Source organism: Oncorhynchus mykiss, chromosome 1 (assembly GCF_057628025.1).
Source record: "Oncorhynchus mykiss isolate SJ-2025 chromosome 1, ASM5762802v1, whole genome shotgun sequence".
In the NCBI taxonomy this organism is placed as follows: Eukaryota; Metazoa; Chordata; class Actinopteri; order Salmoniformes; family Salmonidae; genus Oncorhynchus; species Oncorhynchus mykiss.
In genome coordinates this window covers 40,980,527-41,001,732 of record NC_143022.1, presented here as the reverse complement: position 1 = coordinate 41,001,732, position 21,206 = coordinate 40,980,527, and the positions used below count along the sequence as shown (strand labels likewise).

The 21,206-nt window shown below is 43.6% G+C and overlaps 1 protein-coding gene across 7 annotated transcripts in view; it reads right to left on the bottom strand.

Annotated features, from left to right (window-relative positions):
- The window catches only part of LOC110522465 (casein kinase I), a 59,710-nt gene that overhangs the window by 7,949 nt on the left and 30,555 nt on the right, over positions 1 to 21,206 (bottom strand). Inside the window, exons 6-14 of one of the 7 annotated variants that reach the window (XM_036977206.2) lie at positions 13,190 to 13,341; positions 12,777 to 13,011; positions 9,632 to 9,717; positions 9,199 to 9,283; positions 8,565 to 8,713; positions 8,096 to 8,203; positions 4,654 to 4,767; positions 3,124 to 3,230; positions 1,011 to 1,034 (exon numbers count right to left, since the gene is read on the bottom strand). In XM_036977206.2, the coding sequence (XP_036833101.1) occupies positions 1,011 to 1,034; positions 3,124 to 3,230; positions 4,654 to 4,767; positions 8,096 to 8,203; positions 8,565 to 8,713; positions 9,199 to 9,283; positions 9,632 to 9,717; positions 12,777 to 13,011; positions 13,190 to 13,341 (1,060 nt within the window). The remainder of the gene's footprint in view (positions 1 to 1,010; positions 1,035 to 3,123; positions 3,231 to 4,653; positions 4,768 to 8,095; positions 8,204 to 8,564; positions 8,714 to 9,198; positions 9,284 to 9,631; positions 9,718 to 12,776; positions 13,012 to 13,189; positions 13,342 to 21,206) is intronic. The other 6 variants (XM_090230682.1, XM_090230685.1, XM_090230697.1 and 3 more) reach the window with 6 other exon arrangements.

Below are 21,206 nucleotides of genomic sequence, written 5' to 3'. Positions count from 1 at the left end.
TATGTCCTTTGGGTGGTGGACCAATCTTGATACAAACGGGAAACTGTTGAGCATAAAAAACCCAGCAGCGTTGCAGTTCTTGACAAAAACCAGTGCGCCTGGCACCTTCTACCATACCCCGTTCAAAGGCACTTTGTGTAAATGTTTTGTCTTACCCATTCACCCTCTGAATGGCACACACACACAATCCATGTATCAATTGTCTCTAGGCTTAAAAATCATTCTTTAACTTGTCTCCTCCCAATCATCTACACTGATAGAAGTGGATTTAGCAAGTGACTACCATAGCTTTCACCTGGATTCACCTGGTCAGTCGGTCATGGAAAGAACAGGTGTCCTCAATGCTTGGTATACTCCGTGTGGATCTCTCACTATTATCCCTTAAGACTCATGTTGCACTCAACTCACAACTTAAAATATTCAAAATGTCAGCTTGTAAACAAACCCAACAGTGACACGTACGGGTTAGAGGTAATAAAGAATGGACGTTGAACATTTAACAGGTATAAGAATGAGTGTGAGAGTGTGACGGTGAAGAAGAAAGCAAACATTCAATGGGGAGGGAATACACCCAGACTCTGTATGCTACCCAGCTGGCCCAAAAACATTTGTCAAGTTCTGCAATTAGATTGTACAAGGACGCAGGTTAATAACTGTAGAACCAACGTTCTAATTCTTTGCGTGCCCTGTAAGAACGCCATTCGCAAATCCGTTCTTGACAGAAAACAAAATCTTTGTGTGGCCCAGGCATTAGTCTTTCCAGTTCACTCAAACTCTCAAAAGCTTTACATTTGAGCTACATAACCATCCTTCAGCTCCTCTCAGTAGTGTGAAAAGGATATTAAATCACATCATGTGAGAGGCCTAAAACCCAATAGGAAAGTAACATAGTAATTTGTTTAATGGAAGGGGTGAAGCCAAGAAACCGACACAGTGCTGGATATGTTGTCTGGTGCTAGTCTGGTCCACTCCCTTTTGAATGGCTGATGTGCATGGGAGCGGAGACTCACCACAGGTTGAGCATTTTCACGCAGCTACAGAGTGTGAGGAGAAAAGACATATTAATACTGTACAGAGAGAGAAAGAGAGGGACAACAACTCAAGATAGCCCTTCTGAAATGTAGAACTGCATGCACATACATACACACGGGTAACAGACAAAACTGTGTCTGGGCAATGGAGGAAAGGACAATCATAGGGAATAATCAGAATAGGGATATCATCTGTAAATCTACTAGATGACATTGAATGTGAAGTTAGGTATATGGTACTTATTCACTATTTTGAAATGATGATTGAACAGGTAGAACAGATTTTTACTAAACAAGGATGTGGCTTTTTATTTTGAAAGTTTTTGTTTTAGCTAGTTGGTATATTTTCAGAACATTTTAAGAAAATAATTCTGATAATCTTAAGAACTTTTCCCCTCATATTGTAATTGAAACTAACAGAATCAAATTTGGATTTGTTGCAGATGATCAGTTTATCAGGAGATCCCCCATCAAAACCCCATCCGGTCCGAACAGGTTCCATCCACAAGAGACAACTTGTTTGGACTTGATCCTGGCTCAAGCAGTTTGACTTCTTGGATCCAATCCTCTTTGACTGAGCTTCAAACGGGTTGGGATTGGACAATCAGTCAATCTCGTGGATTGAGCAAAAGTCATAGTAAAGAAATGACTCCAATGACCACTTGCTGTTGTAAATTGTCTTCCAATACAAATAATAACAAAGTGCTACTGAAAGAGACAGATGACCAAGAGAGAGAGAGCGAGCTAGCTACGACAAAGAGAGAGAGAGCGAGAGAGAGCTAGCTACGACACACAGAGAGAGAGAGAGAGCTAGCTACGACACACAGAGAGAGAGAGAGAGAGAGAGAGAGAGAGAGAGAGAGACAGAGAGACAGAGAGACAGAGAGAGAGAGAGAGAGAGAGAGAGAGACAGAGAGACAGAGAGACAGAGAGACAGAGAGACAGAGAGACAGAGAGACAGAGAGACAGAGAGACAGAGAGAGAGAGAGAGAGAGAGAGCTAGCTACGACAGAGAGAGAGAGAGCTAGCTACGACAGAGAGAGAGAGAGAGAGAGAGAGAGAGAGCTAGCTACGACAGAGAGAGAGCTAGCTACGACAGAGAGAGAGAGCTAGCTACGACAGAGAGAGAGAGCGAGAGCTAGCTACGACAGAGAGAGAGAGAGAGATAGCTACGACAGAGAGAGAGAGAGAGAGAGAGAGAGAGAGCTAGCTACGACAGAGAGAGAGAGAGAGAGAGAGAGAGAGAGCTAGCTACGACAGAGAGAGAGAGAGAGAGAGAGAGCTAGCTACGACAGAGAGAGAGAGAGAGAGAGCTAGCTACGACAGAGAGAGAGAGAGAGAGAGAGCTAGCTACGACAGAGAGAGAGAGAGAGAGAGCTAGCTACGACAGAGAGAGAGAGAGAGAGAGAGAGAGAGCTAGCTACGACAGAGAGAGAGAGAGAGAGAGAGAGAGCTAGCTACGACAGAGAGAGACAGAGAGACAGACAGAGACAGAGACAGAGACAGAGACAGAGACAGAGACAGAGAGAGAGAGAGAGAGAGAGAGAGCTAGCTACGACAGAGAGAGAGAGAGAGAGAGAGAGAGAGAGAGAGAGAGCTAGCTACGACAGAGAGAGACAGAGAGAGAGAGAGCTAGCTACGACAGAGAGAGACAGAGAGAGAGAGAGACAGAGAGACAGAGAGACAGAGAGACAGAGAGACAGAGACAGAGAGACAGAGAGACAGAGAGACAGAGAGAGAGAGAGAGAGAGAGCTAGCTACGACAGAGAGAGAGAGCTAGCTACGACAGAGAGAGAGCTAGCTACGACAGAGAGAGAGAGCTAGCTACGACAGAGAGAGAGCTAGCTACGACAGAGAGAGAGAGCTAGCTACGACAGAGAGAGAGAGCTAGCTACGACAGAGAGAGAGAGCTAGCTACGACAGAGAGAGAGAGCTAGCTACGACAGAGAGAGAGAGAGAGCTACGACAGAGAGAGAGAGAGCTACGACAGAGAGAGAGAGAGCTAGCTACGACAGAGAGACAGAGAGCTAGCTACGACAGAGAGACAGAGAGAGAACTAGCTACGACAGAAGACGAAGTGCCAGATACATACTTGGCCTCTTCCACCACCTCCACCTCGGCCTGCGCTGTGATAGGTGCGTTGGAATGGGCCGTCATTGGGTCGTCTGCATTCAGGTCCCCATTGGTGGAGGTTACCACCTGAGGCACATGGGGGGGAAAAAGGTCATATTAGTCAAACCAAAATAAGGATTATTCTGCTAGGAGGATTAAAAACAGAAAAATACAACATTGACATCTCCATCATAAGGTCAATCAAATACTGGCATGATCATAATACAGCTCAATGTGTCATGATTACATTAAGTGCCTTGCTTAAGGGCACATAGACAAATGTTTCACTTAGTCGGCTAGGGGATTCGAACCAGCAACCTTTGGATTACTGGCCCAATGCTCTTAACCGTTAGGCTACTTGCTTCATTTTGTGACAACTAACTTAACACCGTCACAACATAAAACTGTCTCTCACATATGCACACTAGCTTGCAGTAGGCCTAGCCAACTATCTCAACAACAACAAAGTGTCAAGTTAGCGTGAAGCGGATTGTCATACAGTGCCTTGCGAAAGTATTCGGCCCCCTTGAACTTTGCGACCTTTTGCCACATTTTAGGCTTCAAACATAAAGATATAAAACTGTATTTTTTTGTGAAGAATCAACAACAAGTGGGACACAATCATGAAGTGGAACGACATTTATTGGATATTTCAAACTTTTTTAACAAATCAAAAACTGAAAAATTGGGCGTGCAAAATTCTTCAGCCCCTTTACTTTCAGTGCAACAAACTTTCTCCAGAAGTTCAGTGAGGATCTCTGAATGATCCAATGTTGACCTAAATGACTAATGATGATAAATACAATCCACCTGTGTGTAATCAAGTCTCTGTATAAATGTACCTGCACTGCGATGTAAGATGTTACATTGACATCAGCTGTAATAAATGCTTACGGTATCTCGCCTGCTCGGTCACGCCCATGACAGTAGTATGTAGGCCCTCACCACAGAAACATCAACTAAAGTGAAGTTACCAATCTCCCTCCATACAGTTTAGCCATTGCCAGACATCCATGTGTGGCACCATTTACCCATCTCATTAGCCTTTACCTCTACCCCTTTACTACCGGTCTCCCTTAATGGGAAAGGTTCTTGTTCGAATGTGACTGAACGTGTTTGTCTGATGGGCCTTGTGAACCTGTCTCTCCCTGTCTGCCTCCTCCTCAGACAGAGTGTCTGCTTGCCTCTGTCTCTCCTCTCTTGCTGCTAAACACACAAACACAACACGGACAGCCTCCGCTGTTGATCATCATAACAGCGTCACATATACAGTACAACATTTTATCTTAAGTGCAAAGAGCAGGTGGTGCAAGCAATGTGGCGAGGGCCCCACCTAGCAATTCAATAAGACGTTTCTGCCATATTGCTTTCATCTACTATGTCTATGTCCCTTCTGATCTGTGGGCTAGAGGGCTATCAAGGACATAGGGAATGAAGCAGGTTTTTAGGTTTGAAAGGCAGCCAGTGTACATGTAGTTAACATTCGGCTCTCTCCGTTGTTGGTGTATACCTGCACAGAGCCCCCATGCCTGTCGGCAGCCAGGTGGGAGCTGCTCAGGTAGGAGGAATTTGTCTGCCGGTGGGGCTGTGCATCCCATGCTCCTCTGCGGTCTGATGCTGCCATCTGGTTGGTTGATTAGGGAGGCGGATGGGCGGAGGGGGACGTGGGTGGGCCGAGAGTGAGCGAGAGAGGAAGGCGCCGACAGGCCATGCAGCACAGAAAAAAAAGCCAAAAAAAAGTAAAGGTGAGACGTATTCACGGCTTTGCCAAGCGTGTAAGTTGAGAACAACCAGGTCAAAACAAAAAAGTAAGCGTGAAAAGGCAAAAACAATAGCTTTAAAATTAGATACATTTTGTGAATTTAAAGCAAAACGTTTTTAGCCAGTTAAGACAAACCCTGTATGCATGTTTGACATCATCTTTTTTTAATTTCCTTATTTTATAACCCTGGTTTCTTCTCTAAGAGACTTGTGTTGTTTCTTTGACCTGAATCCTGGCTATATTGATTGAAATGTCTGGACCAGGCAGGCTCTGCTTTGTCCCCCTGTAATTCTTTTATCACCGTTCCCTTGGACAGGACAGGTTGTACGTGACAGGACATTGAGGGATTAGCTGCTAATAGAGTTGTTGCAGGAGTTTTGGCAGGTGACTTACGCAGTCTGGGAGCTTTCAACTGGAAAACACTGTGTTCATTTCAGACTGGCTGGCATCTCCTGTCTCGCGGGGCTGAAGCCCTGGCTCAGTAAAATGACTCACCTAATGGGGTGATCTAGGTCAACCTCCTCAAAACCAAGGACGTTTCCCTTCTCTCCCCCTCTCATTCTCTTTCAAGTACACTCTGCCTTCTTCACCTTCCATCTCTTTCTGCTTTCTCCCTCCACCTAAATCCCCCCTCCATATCAATTCCTTCCCACCCTCCCTCTGTCTCTCCATCTCACAATCTGTCTGGCACATACTGTAGCACCAATGGTGGCACAGGTGGAGCACTGATTAGAGATTAGTCTGGGCCTCCTGGGCGCAATGCAGTCATAGGACAATCAAGTAGCACCACTCAAGCTGCAGCCAATCAGATTTGAGACAAGCTTCCCTGCCTGTCGGGAGCAAAGTTGGAGGACTTCCAGCGGAGAAATTCATTTTGCGGCTCTCCATGCCTCTCTGGGCAAACAGTCAGGCAGAGGCGGATATGGACAAGGTATTTTGGTGCCAAAATTTGAAATATCAGCTGAGACTACATGCTAGGATCCCTACTTTGACCTGAAAGCTGATTTGCTTCTATATTTTTCCAAACGCAAATATGCAGAAAAAAATAATTTTCACTTAAACAAGCCAAATAGGACAAACCCAAAACAAAAGATGATTGAAAGCAAGGCTTGAACTCCATGGAGCATAAGCAGTTGGAACAAACTATATGGTCTACTACTTGCACTAATTTAAATGATGGTGGATGTACTGTAGTGTAAACTATAAAAGCTTATTGAGATCAAATTTAGACAATCCCAAAACCATGTCATTCAACTCGTTAGCATTGGCATGAACCTTTAACAGCTTTGCAGCTCACTCTAGGTCAATTATACAATTACACTGCCCTTTATTTGGACAGTATTGCTTTCTTGAACACCATATGCACTCCCTTCCATATTATTTGGACAGTGAAGCCAAGACTTTCAATTTGGCTCTACACTACAGCATTATGGATTCGAGATCAAATGTTTTGAGGCGACAGTACAGAATGTTCCCTTTTAAAAGTTAAAAAAGATGTATGAAAATACCGTAAAATAAAGAAGGTGACATTGTGCTTGCTGCCTCATATGAAACATCTGATCTAAAATCCAAAATGCTTAGGTATAGAGCCAAATTCAAAGTTCAGGCTTCTCTCTCCAAATAATATGGAGGGAGTGTACATGGTGTTCAAACAAGCAATGCTTATCGATTGTCAGTGTGTGGCTGACAAGGTTGTGCTAAATACGGCTGCTACAATCTAGAACCAAAACATTTGGTCATATTACTCCAGCGCTAGTGGCTTCCCGATAAGTCTCTGGCTGATTTTGAGATTGTACTGCTAACCTACAAAGCATTACATGGACTTGCTCCTACCCATCTTGTCGATTTCATCCTGCCGTACATACCTACACGTACGCTACGGTCACAAGACATAGGCTTCCTTATTGTCCAGAGAATTTCTAAGCAAACAGCTGGAGGCAAGGCTTTCTCATATACAGCTACATTTTTATGGAATGGTCTGCTGATCCATGTGAGAGATGCAGACTCGGTTTCAACCTTTAAGTCTTTACTGAAGAGTCATCTCTTCAGTAGATCCTATGATTGCGTGTCGTCTGGCAAAGGGTTGCGAAGGTGAACGGAAAGGCACTGGAGTTAAGAACCACCCTTGCGGTCCCTGCCTGGCCGGCTCGCCTCTCTCTACTGGGATTCTCTGCCGCTGACCCTATTATGGAGGCTAAGTCACTGGTTTGATCCCATCCTTACTGTTCTCTGGATCGTGTGGTGGGGGAGAACTTTGTTGGCTATACTTGGCCTTGTCTCAGTGTAGTAAGTTAGTGGTCTTTGATATCCCTTTAGCTGTGCTTTGGCAATGTAGGTGGGGTCCTGCCTGGTTGGCCCTGTTCGGGGGTAAACTTTGGACGGGACCACATTGTTGTTGTCCCCCGTCTCAGTATCTATGCTGCAATAGTCTATGTGCCGGGGGGCTTGGGTCAACCTGTCCCATCTGGTGTAATTCCCTTGTCTTATGTGGTGTCTTGTGTTATCTTAGGACACCCTCCCTCTCTGAGGACCTGAGCCCTTGAACCATGCCTCAAGACTACCTGGCCTGACGACTCCTGGCTGTCCCCGCCCATCCCACTTGGTCGTGATGCTGATCCAGTTTCTGAAGTTCTGCCTGCGGCTATGGACCCCTGACCTGTTCAACAATTGTGCTACCTTCTCCCGGACCTGCCGTTTCGCCCTTCTCACTTTATTCCTAGGTTCCTGCCTTTCTAGGGAGTTTTTCCTAGTCACTGTGCTTCTACATCTGCATTGCTAGCTCTCTGGGGTTTTAGACTCGGTTTCTGTATAAGCACTTGGTGACAACAGTCCATTTCAAATCTGTCAATTTTGTAATTGGATTCCATGTCCAATTCAACTGACAGGAGTGGAAATGGAATTGAGTAAAACCATTGGGGTTGATGACATTATAGGAAACAAACTGAAATTGCATTCATGAAGTGGCTCCAAAACAAATCATTATTTTCTATGAGGATTTGTTGACTTATGAATTGGATTTGGAAACAAACTGAAATTGCATTCATGAAGTGGCTCCAAAACAAATCTCATTATTTTCTATGAGGATTTGTTGACTTATGAATTGGATTTTAGTATATTTTCGTGAAATTATTGGCATTTTCAGATACAGGCAGAGCTGAAGTGAACTGCTATGTGAGACTACTGGGTTTACCTGGTTCCGTAGGGGTTGTTGCTGAGAGGGCCTGTCTCTGTTAGCGTGGCTCTCTCTCGTGATGGCAGACGCACCCGAGTCCACGTTGACAGACCCCACTGGAGTAGGCTGAGAGAGCGAGAGAGCCCATTGGAGCAGAAACAAAAAAGTAAATATAACGTAGAGCGCGAGACAGCGAGAGAACGAGAGACAAAAAGGCTCAAGTGAAGAGCTGCCCAAGGAAAGTATGTTGCTTGTATTCACAAGTATTCACTTGTGTTTTAAATGTCTATTGTACTTTTGATTTCACAGCTTTCCAGCTATGAACGGCACACAAATAAAGTTACTACACCAAGACATACGGGACTGAACAGTTAACAAGCTGCTGCTAATCAGCACATATTCTCTAGTCTCTTTCAATAGCCTCAGTATGACTATTGTACCTGAGACTACACTTATGCTATTTAGCACGTGAACGCTAGCTACTCACAATCGCTCTGCCATCCCAGTCGTAGGTGTAGTCAAAAATGTATCCTTTGCGCTCAAGCAGCTCGGTGAACAGAGTCCTCAAATACTCGTAGTCGGGCTTCTCGAAGAAGTCCAACCGCCGCACGTAGCGCAGGTACGTGGCCATCTCTTCTACAAGGGGTTGACACAGTCAGTCAACATGGTTCAGGCAAAACAAGAGCTCCATCTAGTCACACAGTACCGGACAATAGACTGCATGGAGTTGCAGCACCTTAGGTAACGAAGTAGAATAATTTTTTGGTGGAACACAATTGCGCCATTCTAACAGATATACTTGAAAGACAAGGCCAATATCTTCTGAGAGAAGATAGAGGAGAAAATGTGGTCACTGAGCATTCAAAAAGGTCAAGGAAACAGTCGCAAACATTGTCTTGCAAGTGCATATTCTTCCGATCCCTCCCCGATGCGCCTTTCCTTCAAGAATCATCTTCTGCTCACTTAAGCCCATTTCTCAGGACAGCTCGCTCTTGTACGTTCTATTGCAATTATTTACTGCCATTTTACTACGTATGCTGTGCTCCGCGTGTTTTAGGAAATGTAACCATTTCACAAAGGCATGCACTAGTGTCAAGGTCAGGAAGGAAGATTGGCAATACCTGGAAAGCTTTCACAGAGGACCTCGATGGGAGTGTTGCGCTTGGTGTCGCCAATCTTCTGGTATCGCTCCTTCAGGGTGTCAGCCTGTAGGTAGAAGGCATACTGAGTTCAACACACTTTTGCCATCTTATCTCCTTCCCTTCACACTAATGTTGAACTTCCTCAGCAGTCTTTCAATCTCCCTCTTTTTTGCTCCTCTGGTTCGTTTAGGCTACCATTCCCTCTACCACTCTCTGAATCACTAGTAGTAGTGCATCACACTCCTAATATCTGAGTTGTGATTATTAGAGTATATCGTAGTAAAATGCCAGGCAACAGAAAACAAAAATGAGCGTTTCCGAATTGGACAAATTCAGATAATGGATAGAAAAACGGATCGTACTTCGTGCCTAATGAAAACAACCCAGCTGATATCATGTCTAGCTCCCCTACCTTGAGTCCTTGCCACGGCAGACTCCCTCGTAGGAAATACATGAACATGTGGCCCAAGGCTTCCAGGTCATCCCGTCGACTTTGCTCTGAAACAAAAAGGGAGGGGTGTCCGCTTTAACCTGCAACCGACGTCTATCCCACCTACCATTTCCCTGGGCATCCTTATGTAGGACTATCAATGCGTTGAGCTCCAAATGTGGAACAAAATAGAACCTTTCTGAACTTGAATTACCTATGGCTTACAGACATGAAAGGCTATGTATGTACACATACACTACCTGTCAAAAGTTGAGGGTTTCGTTATTTTTACTATTTTCTACATTGTAGAATAATAGTGAAGACATCAAAACTATGAAATAACACATATGGAATCATGTAGTAAGCAAAAAAGTGTTAAATCATAATATATTTTATATTTGAGATTCTTCAAAGTAGCCACCCTTTGCCTTAATGACAGCTTTGCACACTTGGCATTCTCTCAACCAGCTTCATGAGGTGGAATGCATTTCAATTAACAGGTGTGCCTTGTTTAAAGTAAATTTGTGGAATTCCTTTGAGCCAATCAGTTGTGTTGTGAAGGTAGGTAAGGGGGTATACAGAAGATGGTCTTTTACCAAATAGGACTAAGTCCATATTATGGCAAGAACAGTTCAAATAAGCAAAGAGAAATGACAGTCCATCATTACGTTAAGACATGAAGGTCAGTCAAACTGAAAAATGTCAACAACTTTGAATGTTTCTACAAGTGCAGTCGCAAAAACCATCAAGCGCTATGATGAAACTGACCTCCTCAGGAATGGAAGACCCAGAGGTACCTCTGCTGCAGAGGATAAGTTCATTAGAATTACCAGCCTCAGAATATGCAGCGCAAATAAATGCTTCACAGAGTCCAAGTAACAGACATCTCAACATCAACTGTCCAGAGGAGACAGTGTGAATCAGGCCTTCATGGTCAAATTGCTGCAAAGAAACTACTACTGAATAATACCAATAAGAAGAAGACTTTCTTGGGCCAAGAAGCACACGCAATGGACATTAGACCGGTGGAAAGTTGTCCTTTGGTCTGGAGTCCAAATTGAACATTTTTGGTTCCAACCGCCATGTCTTTGTGAGATGCAATGTGGGTGAACAGATGATCTCTGCATGTGTATTTCCCACAGTAAGGCATGGAGGAGCTGGTGTTGTGGTGTGGGGGTGCTTTGCTGGAGATACGGTCTGCGATTTATTTAGAAGAATTCAAGCACACTTCACCAGCATGGCTATCACAGCATAATGCAGTGATACACCATCCCATCTGGTTTGGGCTTAGTGGGACTATCATTTGTTTTTCAACAGGACAATGACGCAACACACCTCCAGGCTGAGTAAGGGCTATTTGACCAAGAAGGAGAGTGATGGAGTGCTGCATCAGATGACTTGGCCTCCACAAATTGAGATGGTTTGGGTTGAGTCGGAACACAGAGTGAAGGAAAAGCAGCCAACAAATGCTCAGCATATGTGGAAACTCCTTCAAGACTGTGGGAAAAGGAGTTTGCAAAGCTGTCATCAAGGCACTTGATGGTTACTTGAAGAATCTCAAATATAAAATATGTTTTGGTTACTACATGATTCCATGTGTGTTATTTCATAGTTTTGATGTCTTCACTATTATTCTACAATGTAGAAAATAGTAAAAATAAAGAAAAACCCTTGAATGAGCAGGTGTTCTAAAACTTTGGACCGGTAGCGTATAGCCGCGATAAGTAAAACAAATCTAAAAAAGTAGTAGTTCACTGGGCCTTTACCAGTCCTGTATTAACAGACCAATAGCCTTCTGTAGCGCAGCCCGCCCAAAAATTACAGCGCCGCAATATACAGTATCTCAGTTTTTTACATAAATCGTGCATGCATTGGATTACAATGCTGGGGTGGGAAAATAATCCAGTACAGTTTAATGAATTACAATGTAGGCTAATCAAAGTGTAGGCTATGACACAATGTCAATGGAGAAGGCTAAAACATGGTCAGTGGCAGATCGAAGTAGCAGCACCAAGTCTCTGGGTGGGATAAGTTGTCCATGGTGCTGTCATTCAAGGTCCTTTATTTACCCTGTTCGCAAGAGCACAGGAAGGTTGCATTTTGGCTTCTGCTCAGCTGGATAAAACCAGCGGGGCACACATGCGGTTTACAGACACCATTGGCCACAGAGCCACCACAGATCTGACTTGCAGTGGTGTAAATGACGTCATCATTTCCTCAATCAAGGTTTGTACCGAAAGATAACAGCCTATCATTACAGGGCTCACCAACCATGCTCTTGGAGCACTATCGTCCTGTAGGGTTTCACTCCAACCCCAGTTGTAACTTAACACCATTCATCTTATAAACCAGCTACTTATTAGAATCAGGTGCGCTAGATTAGGGTTGGAATGAAAACCTACAGGATGGTAGCTCTCCAGGAACAGGGTTGGAGATCCACCGTTATAAAATATGAATAAAATGCATCCTCCAATAGCATTGTCTGCTTATGTCCACACATATTGTCTCAAGATAATTGTATATTTTTAATACCCTCAAACACCAAGTTAGACATACCTATAGGCCATCATCACTGTCAATCATGAATGACAATTATTCACATTTTACGGGTGAAACTGCATCAGTGCACACATGTAGCCTACGGTTCTTCATTATTGGCCAGAGAGAAGACGGGGAAGAAACCACAATTAACCTAGGCTGTTGTAGCTTACATATTTATTTGGTTTGTAATTGTATCGTTTTTCCTGGAATTTTTGTGGTGATTAAATATAATTTAGTTAGAATAGATCAGAATAAAATTGAGGTCCCTCAGGCTCCCCCAGCATTACTCACCTGTTTACTGGTGAAGCGAAGGCAGCTGCACTATTTCATCAATACACATTTTTTAATTGTGTCACCCCCCCCCCCCCCTTGCCCCTGCAGAATTGTTTTTTTTTTGCAGCACCCCCACCCCCAAACTACTTCCCATGGCCATGTGTAAACAGGACAGACGACAAAAAAAATTGCAGAGTTCAGCCAATCAAATATGAGAGTAGCCTATACTGTATCCATGTAATCCTGTGTACCACACAGGGAAGTTGAGACAAGTTAAGTTGTCTGGTAGAGGGGAGAAGTACTGTAGCCCTACCTTTTCCCAAGTGGGTGTTGATAGACATGTAGCGGGCGGTCCCTGTGAGACTCTTGTGCTCCCTGTAAGGAATGTGTTTTTTGGTCTCGGGATCGATGTACTCTTTAGCCAGGCCAAAGTCGATGATGTGGATGATGTGCTCCTGCTTGTGCCCCTGCCGCCCGATGAGGAAGTTCTCGGGCTTCACGTCTCGGTAGATGAGGTTCTTGGAGTGGACGTACTCCATCCGTGAGAGCTGGGGAGCGTAGTGTGTGTGACGGTCAAACGCATGCACTCAAAAAAAGGTGTACACACAATTCCATGCACACCGAAAAACTGAATGGACATCCACACTGGGACATACAATCAGAACAGGCATGGGCATAATTCACCAAAACAAGCTTCTTTGTCATTTGGATGTAAACTTTACTTACCAGCTGAATAGCCATCATTAAGACTGTCTTGAGAGAGAAGGTTCTGTCACAGAGGTCAAAGAGGTCTTCTAGACTGGGGCCCAGCAGCTCTAACACCATGGCATTGTATTTCCCACACGGCCCAAAGTAGAAGACCTGAGGAAGACCCTCCGCTGAGATAGAGAGGGATGGATAGAGAGGGCGAGAAAGGGATGGATAGAGGGAGAGGAAAATAAAAAATATATATAAAAATTTAGGAGTTTGGATTATGCAGTGTTCCATTAATTTCTTTCGAATATGCATGAGGGTGTGGCAGCGCAGCTCACATGCCCATTTAACGGCTCTACCGGTGAGACCACATACCTGGGTATTGTTTCATCATTAGCCTTTTTGGAACTAGTTTGTACTCCAGTCACATGCAGGACTTGAGACGAGCAGTAGTTATGCTGTACATAACACTTCACAAGTGGCATCTAAAGATGGCCCAAGCTGTTTGGTTGGGGTTTGTCATGAGTGTTGTTCTGAATTGTCTGTTGCAGCTGTTAGAAGCCATCTGCTGTACCCATCTCAGGAGAGAACAGAGGAATGGTGCCCAGAGGAACCTGGGCAAGCTAATAACGACAGCCATGAAACCCACAACTAGAACCGCCCCCATTTTCCAAAGCCAAGTAGCCATTAGCGCAAAACTACAACAGCGATGGGATTGGGGAAAAAATCCAGAATTATCTCTGCTGTGTAACAACTCGAGGAGAACTGCTGCTAAAAAAAAAAACTATTAAGAAGAGGCAAGGATACATTTTGGGAATTTTAGAGTGGCTCAATCCGTTGGGATTGCAACCTGCTCCGCACTCCGCTCCAATAACATCCCTGGTGTGATGTTACTTGTACGAGCTGAGCTCAGCGGAAAAGTGAGCTTTCTCCCCTCTCAAAGAGTGCCCTGGACGAGTACGGCGGATGAGTTTGTGCGTTTATCAACAGTATAGGAGTGAGAGAGTGGATTTCAGATATTTTCTCCTGACTGAGCATATTTTAGTCACAAATTGTTGTGTATAGGCATAATTTAAATTAAATGTAACTTAAGAGTGCTTCAGAGAATATAATTGAAATTCATAACGCCCTGAAAATGACTGATGCATTTTATTGGACGACAGAGGCTAACTATAGGAGGTTGAGAGCTCCAAAACGATCCAATAGCAAACTCCCATCTGTACAGTAAAATACCGTTATTCTGGAGTAGTGCAGAAGTATCCTAGACATTATTGGCGGCTCTGGGAATGATAGTTGCCCGGTGCATCAATGGTGTGAGACTGTGCAGGAGAAAGACCGTGATGCCCAAGATACCTTTTACAATGATCTGAACAATGGGGATTTCATTCCCAGCATCATAAACAAGACGAGAGAGACAGCATGGTGGAGTCGAGGAAGAGTTAATAATATTCCCCTTAGGCAAAAGAAAGGAGCCAAGGGAAAAAAATAGTTGTGGAAAGTGTGTGTGTCTATGACAAGAGGGGCCCAGACAAGCAGCAGCAGAGTAGGTCAACAATTAGCCAACGTGTACAAGCGTGGTGGCTCATAAACAGAGTAATGTGACAGAGGTAAGTGAGCAAGCAGAATGTGGGAGTGGGCAGGTGTTTCCAAGCTTGACTGAGGGAGGGAGCGAGGGACGGAGGGCGCCAGAGAAATACGAACTCCTGAGAAAAGCCCAGTGGTCCTGAAGGCCCGCTCTGTGTGTAATGTGAGAAATGACAATGTCGACGACAGCAAATGGCCACATGTTCTCATGTCTTCTATATGCTGCCTAACTGTCGAGGTATTACAGGAGTTCCACTCTACAAGCTATTAACACAAATGTGATTTTACCTTACCCCTTCCGCTCCCTAAACCAATTCGTATTTGCACCATCTTTTTACCAAAATGGCAACTGGTCTCAGATCCCATTAAATTTAAGCAGAGGCGGGATAAAAGCCTGTTAATGCCATGAGAGTGCATCTTTTGAAATGCTTTGGGGAGAAATGAATTCAGTCACACAGGAGCAAATGTCAGCTTATCCTGAGACACGCAACCAATCAAACCATTAATCCACCCCCACACTCAAAGAACAGTCAGGCCTGAGTCACCTAGCTAGTCACCAATAATGGCAGCTCTGTCTGTATGCATCTCATGTAATTTATACCTGAATAAAAACTCAATTTAGCTCTCCAGTAAAGGTAGGCACATAAAACATACTCCACACCCACACGGTTTCAAAAACGACAACACACCATGGATCAATGCATGTCGGAGATATGGAATCTCTCCTGGCTTGAGAGCATGTTCATGAGTTTGAGATGATTTCAACACCCTCATTTACGAGTTTCGTCCATTTTTTTTTTTCTCCATTGTCTTTTGTTTGGAGTGCTCCGTGTGAGCAATGAGTGTGTGACTGGTTTCTCTGTCCTGATAACGTGTGTGACTGGTGTGTGACTGGTTTCTCTGTCCTGATAACGTTGAAGGACCATGCCTGAGCACGCTTAGAAGTAGGCCTACCTGGCTTGCTGTGCGCCAACATAGGAAAGCGCAAATTTGGGGATGTCTGAGTCTTAACTCACCACATCCACCACTAATAAGCTGAGCTTCTCAGTCATTTCTTTACTTAACCTCACATAGTAAGTAAACGAAGTCTGTTTATCATGATCTGATGACCCCATATACCCAGTGATTACATTTTTTAAAAAAGCGCTGTCTGTCCCAAGCTCACTGGCACAGGAAACTCTGAGGGGCCAGGAATAGGCTAGTTGATACAATGTTACACTTCACTAGTGATTGCTCAAGTCAAGACAGATAGACTGGTGGAAAGAGAGATTGTGATTGAAAATGCAGGTTCTTTCATCAGGATATTTTCTACTATTTTTCTATGTATTATGTACGGTTTATTAATGTGTCCATTATGGCTGAGGCTGGTGCTCTAGCATTCGTAAAATTTTAGTCAAATTTTTACTTTATTGTTTAAATTCTGATCTTTATGATTAACCATGTGACAAAGATTGAGGAATAAAAACATTGAATTGAAAATATTCATAAATGACACGCAGGTAGGTAGAAATGGAAGGTTAAATTGAAAGCTTCCCCAAACTTGAAACTCATGAGCCACCTATGGTCTTTACTATAACACCCAATTATATCATTCGGAAGTTGTTGCACACAGGCGGTCCTGTGAAGAAAAAAAAACGCCCACTGACAAATCATTCACTAGCTCTAATTTAGCTCTCCCTACCACTAGTGTCTCCATTTTTGACTTCTTCTCCCCCACTGACGGGGAAGGCTAAGGGGGGTATAAGGATTGAGGCTAGACAGAGAAGAAGAGATAAACGAGAGGGATAACTGGGTCCAAAATTGGTTTTCTTCAGCAGGTGACAAAAATAAAAAATTGTAATGGCTTGACTGTCAAATTTGCTGAAAAAGATTTGGAGTGGACGTTTTTAATGGATTATTTGCTATGTGTGGCTTATTTGATCTAATAGAAGTTTCGTAATGATTAGGTTGAGTGTACTGATATAAGTAGGACACGTGACATCCGGGCAACTTTGAGAAAAAAACACTTTGTATATCGGAGTTGCCTGGTCATCTGCTAAACTGTGTCAAACCGGTTAAGTCCTCTCAGCCATGATCATACCCAGATGGCATGGTGGTTGGCACACCATGGACCCTTTCCACTTACTACTCATTCATCTCATAAAGAAAGGCCTTTGAGCTGAGCCAATGTACTGTGCCGGGCATCTGGTGTCACACACACACACCATTGTGATGGTCTGTAGTGACGGGTACATTTTCAGAATTGTTTTGTAACATGGACCACATCAAAACACAAGACAAGTCATTAAAAGTGCCTTGGGTCGTGCATGTGAGGCTGTACTACCTCACATGCTGACATTAATGCAACTCCGCCCATTCTTTCCCCTCAGCCAATCAAATTCAAATTGCAGATGGAGGGACAGCAAGGGACACCATTCACCCTCTGAACGACACACATACACAATCCATGTCTCAATTGTCTCAAGGCTTAAAAGTCCTTCAAAACCTGGTCTTCCCCCTTTATCTGCACTGATTGAAGTGGATTGAACAGAACACATCAAATAAGGTATCACAGCTTTCACCTGGTCAGTCTATGTAATGTTTTTTACACTCTGTCGATTAGCTAGCTGCTTTGCTGGTTACACATTTTCAAATGAGCTAACTTAGCTTGCTAGCTAGCTGCATATGGCTGCTATTTGGATGTTTTTTCATCTAACTAGATGATGCAGCAAGAACAGCTACAACGGTTACAAACTTCTTAGCTACCTATTTTCTCTGAAGCAATGTTCTAATCGCAAACTGCAATTTACCAGGCTGGTTAGATAGTAGGGTTGGGCGGTAATCCAGATTTTCACATCTTCATACCATCCTTCTCTCACTCCGGGATTTGCAGTATTACCGGCTTAGTACACAAGAGGGTGCCAAAAACGCAAAAAGAAAGCCCATTGGGCTCCATTACCAGAATGTTAACCAAATTAGCACAACAGCAATCTTCCATGGAATCTGCTAGCTAAATATGCTAACGAGTGCAAAGACAGGCAATCTTGCAGATAAAGGTATACATATATAATGTAGGAGCTATCGAATGTCATTTTTGGTGAGTTTGGACATTCACAAGCAAATGTGAACGAGAGACATTGTGCAAATGAACAGTGCTGGCTCTGGAGGAGCATGTGTACAAGCTGTCTCTGTGTGGAGTCTGGAGTCGATAGAGCAATGGGCCTGCCTGCTCGGAGAAGACGGGGGAGGAGCAGAGAGCAGATGGGCCGAGAACGGAGAGGAGAAAAAAACAGCAAGGAAATCAAAAGATAGCAGCGGCATCTGTACAGATAACTCATCCAAAGGGTTTTGTAAAACTGCTTCTTATTGTAATTTCTGCTCGGGATCAAACTCATTTTGTGCTTCAATTGCATTTCTCCACTCAGATGAGAATTCACGGATGGGTATTTTATCATTAGACAGCGCTCTAATTTATGTGTAACTACGTTTCTCTGGTAAAAATGCTAGATTAACTTGAAGAAAAACATTAGGATATGTAGCTGGCTACATTCTATGATGAACAGAAATATGATGGCCATGCATTAGGTTTAGCAAAATAAATACCTTGATTTTTCATTAGAAGCTCATTTAGCCTACTCGTGTGGCTGTCAGTCAAATAGCATTGCACTTCTGTTGTCATCTGATGAAAAATAAGCTATTTTCTGCCGAATGTGTAGCATTAACGTATTCTCTGAAGGTAAACTAAAGTTGCTGATCACTCTATTGAAGTAAAAAAAACACTTGACTTTCAATATAAAATGCGACCCCTGTCAATACCCAGCTGGACTCACCTGCTTTCTCCAGCTTTCTCCAGTTGTGCTATTTACAAACAAACACGTGGTTGGGCTCAACTTTTCTGGGGAACTACAGTAAGCTTCATAATGTAAAATAATGTGACGGGTGAAAAGAAGAACGTGATCTACTTTATCTAACATATTGCACAAGTCGACGGCAGGTATTTACTTTGGTCCACTCACACAGACAAACTGAATTGGTCCACCCACACAGACAAACTGAATTGGTCCACCCACACAGACAAACTGAATTGGTCCACCCACACAGACAGCGTGGTGAAGAAGGCGCAGCAGCGCCTCTTCAACCTCAGGAGGCTGAAGAAATTTGGCTTGTCACCAAAAGCACTCACAAACTTCTACAGATGCACAATCGAGAGCATCCTGTCGGGCTGTATCACCGCCTGGTACGGCAACTGCTCCGCCCACAACCGTAAGGTTCTCCAGAGGGTAGTGAGGTCTGCACAACGCATCACCGGGTCAAACTTCCTGCCCTCCAGGACACCTACACCACCCGATGTCACAGGAAGGCCATAAAGTTCATCAAGGACAACAACCATCCGAGCCACTGCCTGTTCACCCCGTTATCATCCAGAAGGCGAGGTCAGTACAGGTGCATCAAAGCTGGGACCGAGAGACTGAAAAACAGCTTCTATCTCAAGGCCTTCAGACTGTTAAGCAGCCACCACTAACTCAACTCCAGCCACTTTAATAATGGGAATTGATGGAAATTGATGTGAAATCTATCACTAGCCACTTTAAACAATGCTACTTAATATAAAATGTTTACATACCCTACATTACTCATCTCATATGCATATACTGTACTCTATATCATCTACTGCATCTTTATGTAATACATGTATCACTAGCCACTTTAAACTATGCCACTTTATGTTTACATACCCTACATTACTCATCTCATATGTATATACTGTACTCGATACCATCTACTGCATCTTGCCTATTCCGTTCTGTACCATCACTCATTCACATATCTTTATGTACATATTCTTTATCCCTTTACACTTGTGTGTATAAGGTAGTAGTTTTGGAAATGTTAGATTACTCATTGGTTATTACTGCATTGTCGGAACTAGAAGCACAAGCATTTCGCTACACTTGCATTAACATCTGCTAACCATGTGTATGTGACAAATAAATTTGATTTAAGTAGCTACAAATATTAATATCAAAGAACTGGTTTCAATAGTATTCACGGTATTGAAAAACCAATCCGTGGCTATTTCTAAATACCATATGGTATATACCCCAAGCCTATTTGATAGATAATTGCATTTAATTAACACAATGCAGGCTCCTCCCAGGCTGGTCAGTCTACTTAGAAACCTTACCAAGGCTGGTGGGCCTCAAAGCTAGCAGTTTCACCCGAAACCTGCAGAGGTTGGTCTATGTGCAAGGCTCCTTGGAGGCTGATCAGGTGTAAAATCGGCATAAAAAAGGTTCCTTGCAGGCTGGTCAGTGTAAATAGCAGCCTCGGCGGCTAGTCTATATTAAGCTTCCTCCAGTGCAAATAGGGGCCTCGTGGGTGGACTACAATAAAGCGTTCTAGCAAGCTCGTCAGTGTTAATAGGAGCTTTTCTGGCCCATAAATAACGATGGCTCGTCTTTTTTAAAAGCAATAATTGTTCTATAAATGAACAAAAAAGTAAAACGCAACATGCAACAATTTCAAAGACTTTACTGAGTTACAGTTCATAAGGAAATCAGTCGATTTGAATTTAAATAAATTCATTAGGCTCTAATGGATTTCAGATCACTGCGCAGGTGCGCAGCCATGGGTGAGCCTGGAAGGGAATAGGCCCACTCACTGGGGAGCCATGCCCAGCCAATCAAAACCTGTTCACCCCCCCAGGACGATTCCGCGTCAGATGTGGAGGTCCTGGGCTGGCATGGTTACACGTGGTCAGCGGTTGTGAGGCCGATTGGATGTACTGCCAAATTCTCTAAAGCAAAATTGGAGGCGGCTTATGGTAAAGAAATGTACATTCAAGTTTCTGGCAACAGCTCCGTTAGACATTCCTGCAGTCAGCATGCCAGTTACATGCTCCCTCACTTGAGACATCTGTGGCATTGTGTTGTGTGACAAAACTGCACATTTGAGTGTGGCCTTCATTGTTCCCAACACAAAGTGCACATGTGTAACGATCATGCGGTTTCATCAACTTCTTGATATGCCACACCTGTCAGGTGGATAGATTATCTTGGCAAAGGAGAAATGCTCACAAACAAGGATGTAAACAAACTTATGCACAACATTTGAGAGAAATAAGCTTTTTGTGTGTAACATTTCTAGGATGTTTTATTTCAGCTCATGAAACATGGGACCAACACTTTACATGTTGCGTTTATATTTTTGTTCAGTGTAGAACCAGGTATAAACAGACATTGTGATCTGATAGTGATCAGACCTTGTAAGTGTAAACAGAGAAGAGGCCACTGTGTTCTTGGGGACCTTCAATGCTGCAGGATTTTTTTTGGTTCCCTTCTCCAGATCTGTGCTTTGACAAAATCCTGTCTCTTTGCTCTGAATACGTACAACTTTCAGAAGCTGTTTATACCGGCCGTTAACATGCATCCTTCGTCCTGATCTTGACCTGATTGGCAAAATTGTTTTTTCTTTGTCATTATGGGGT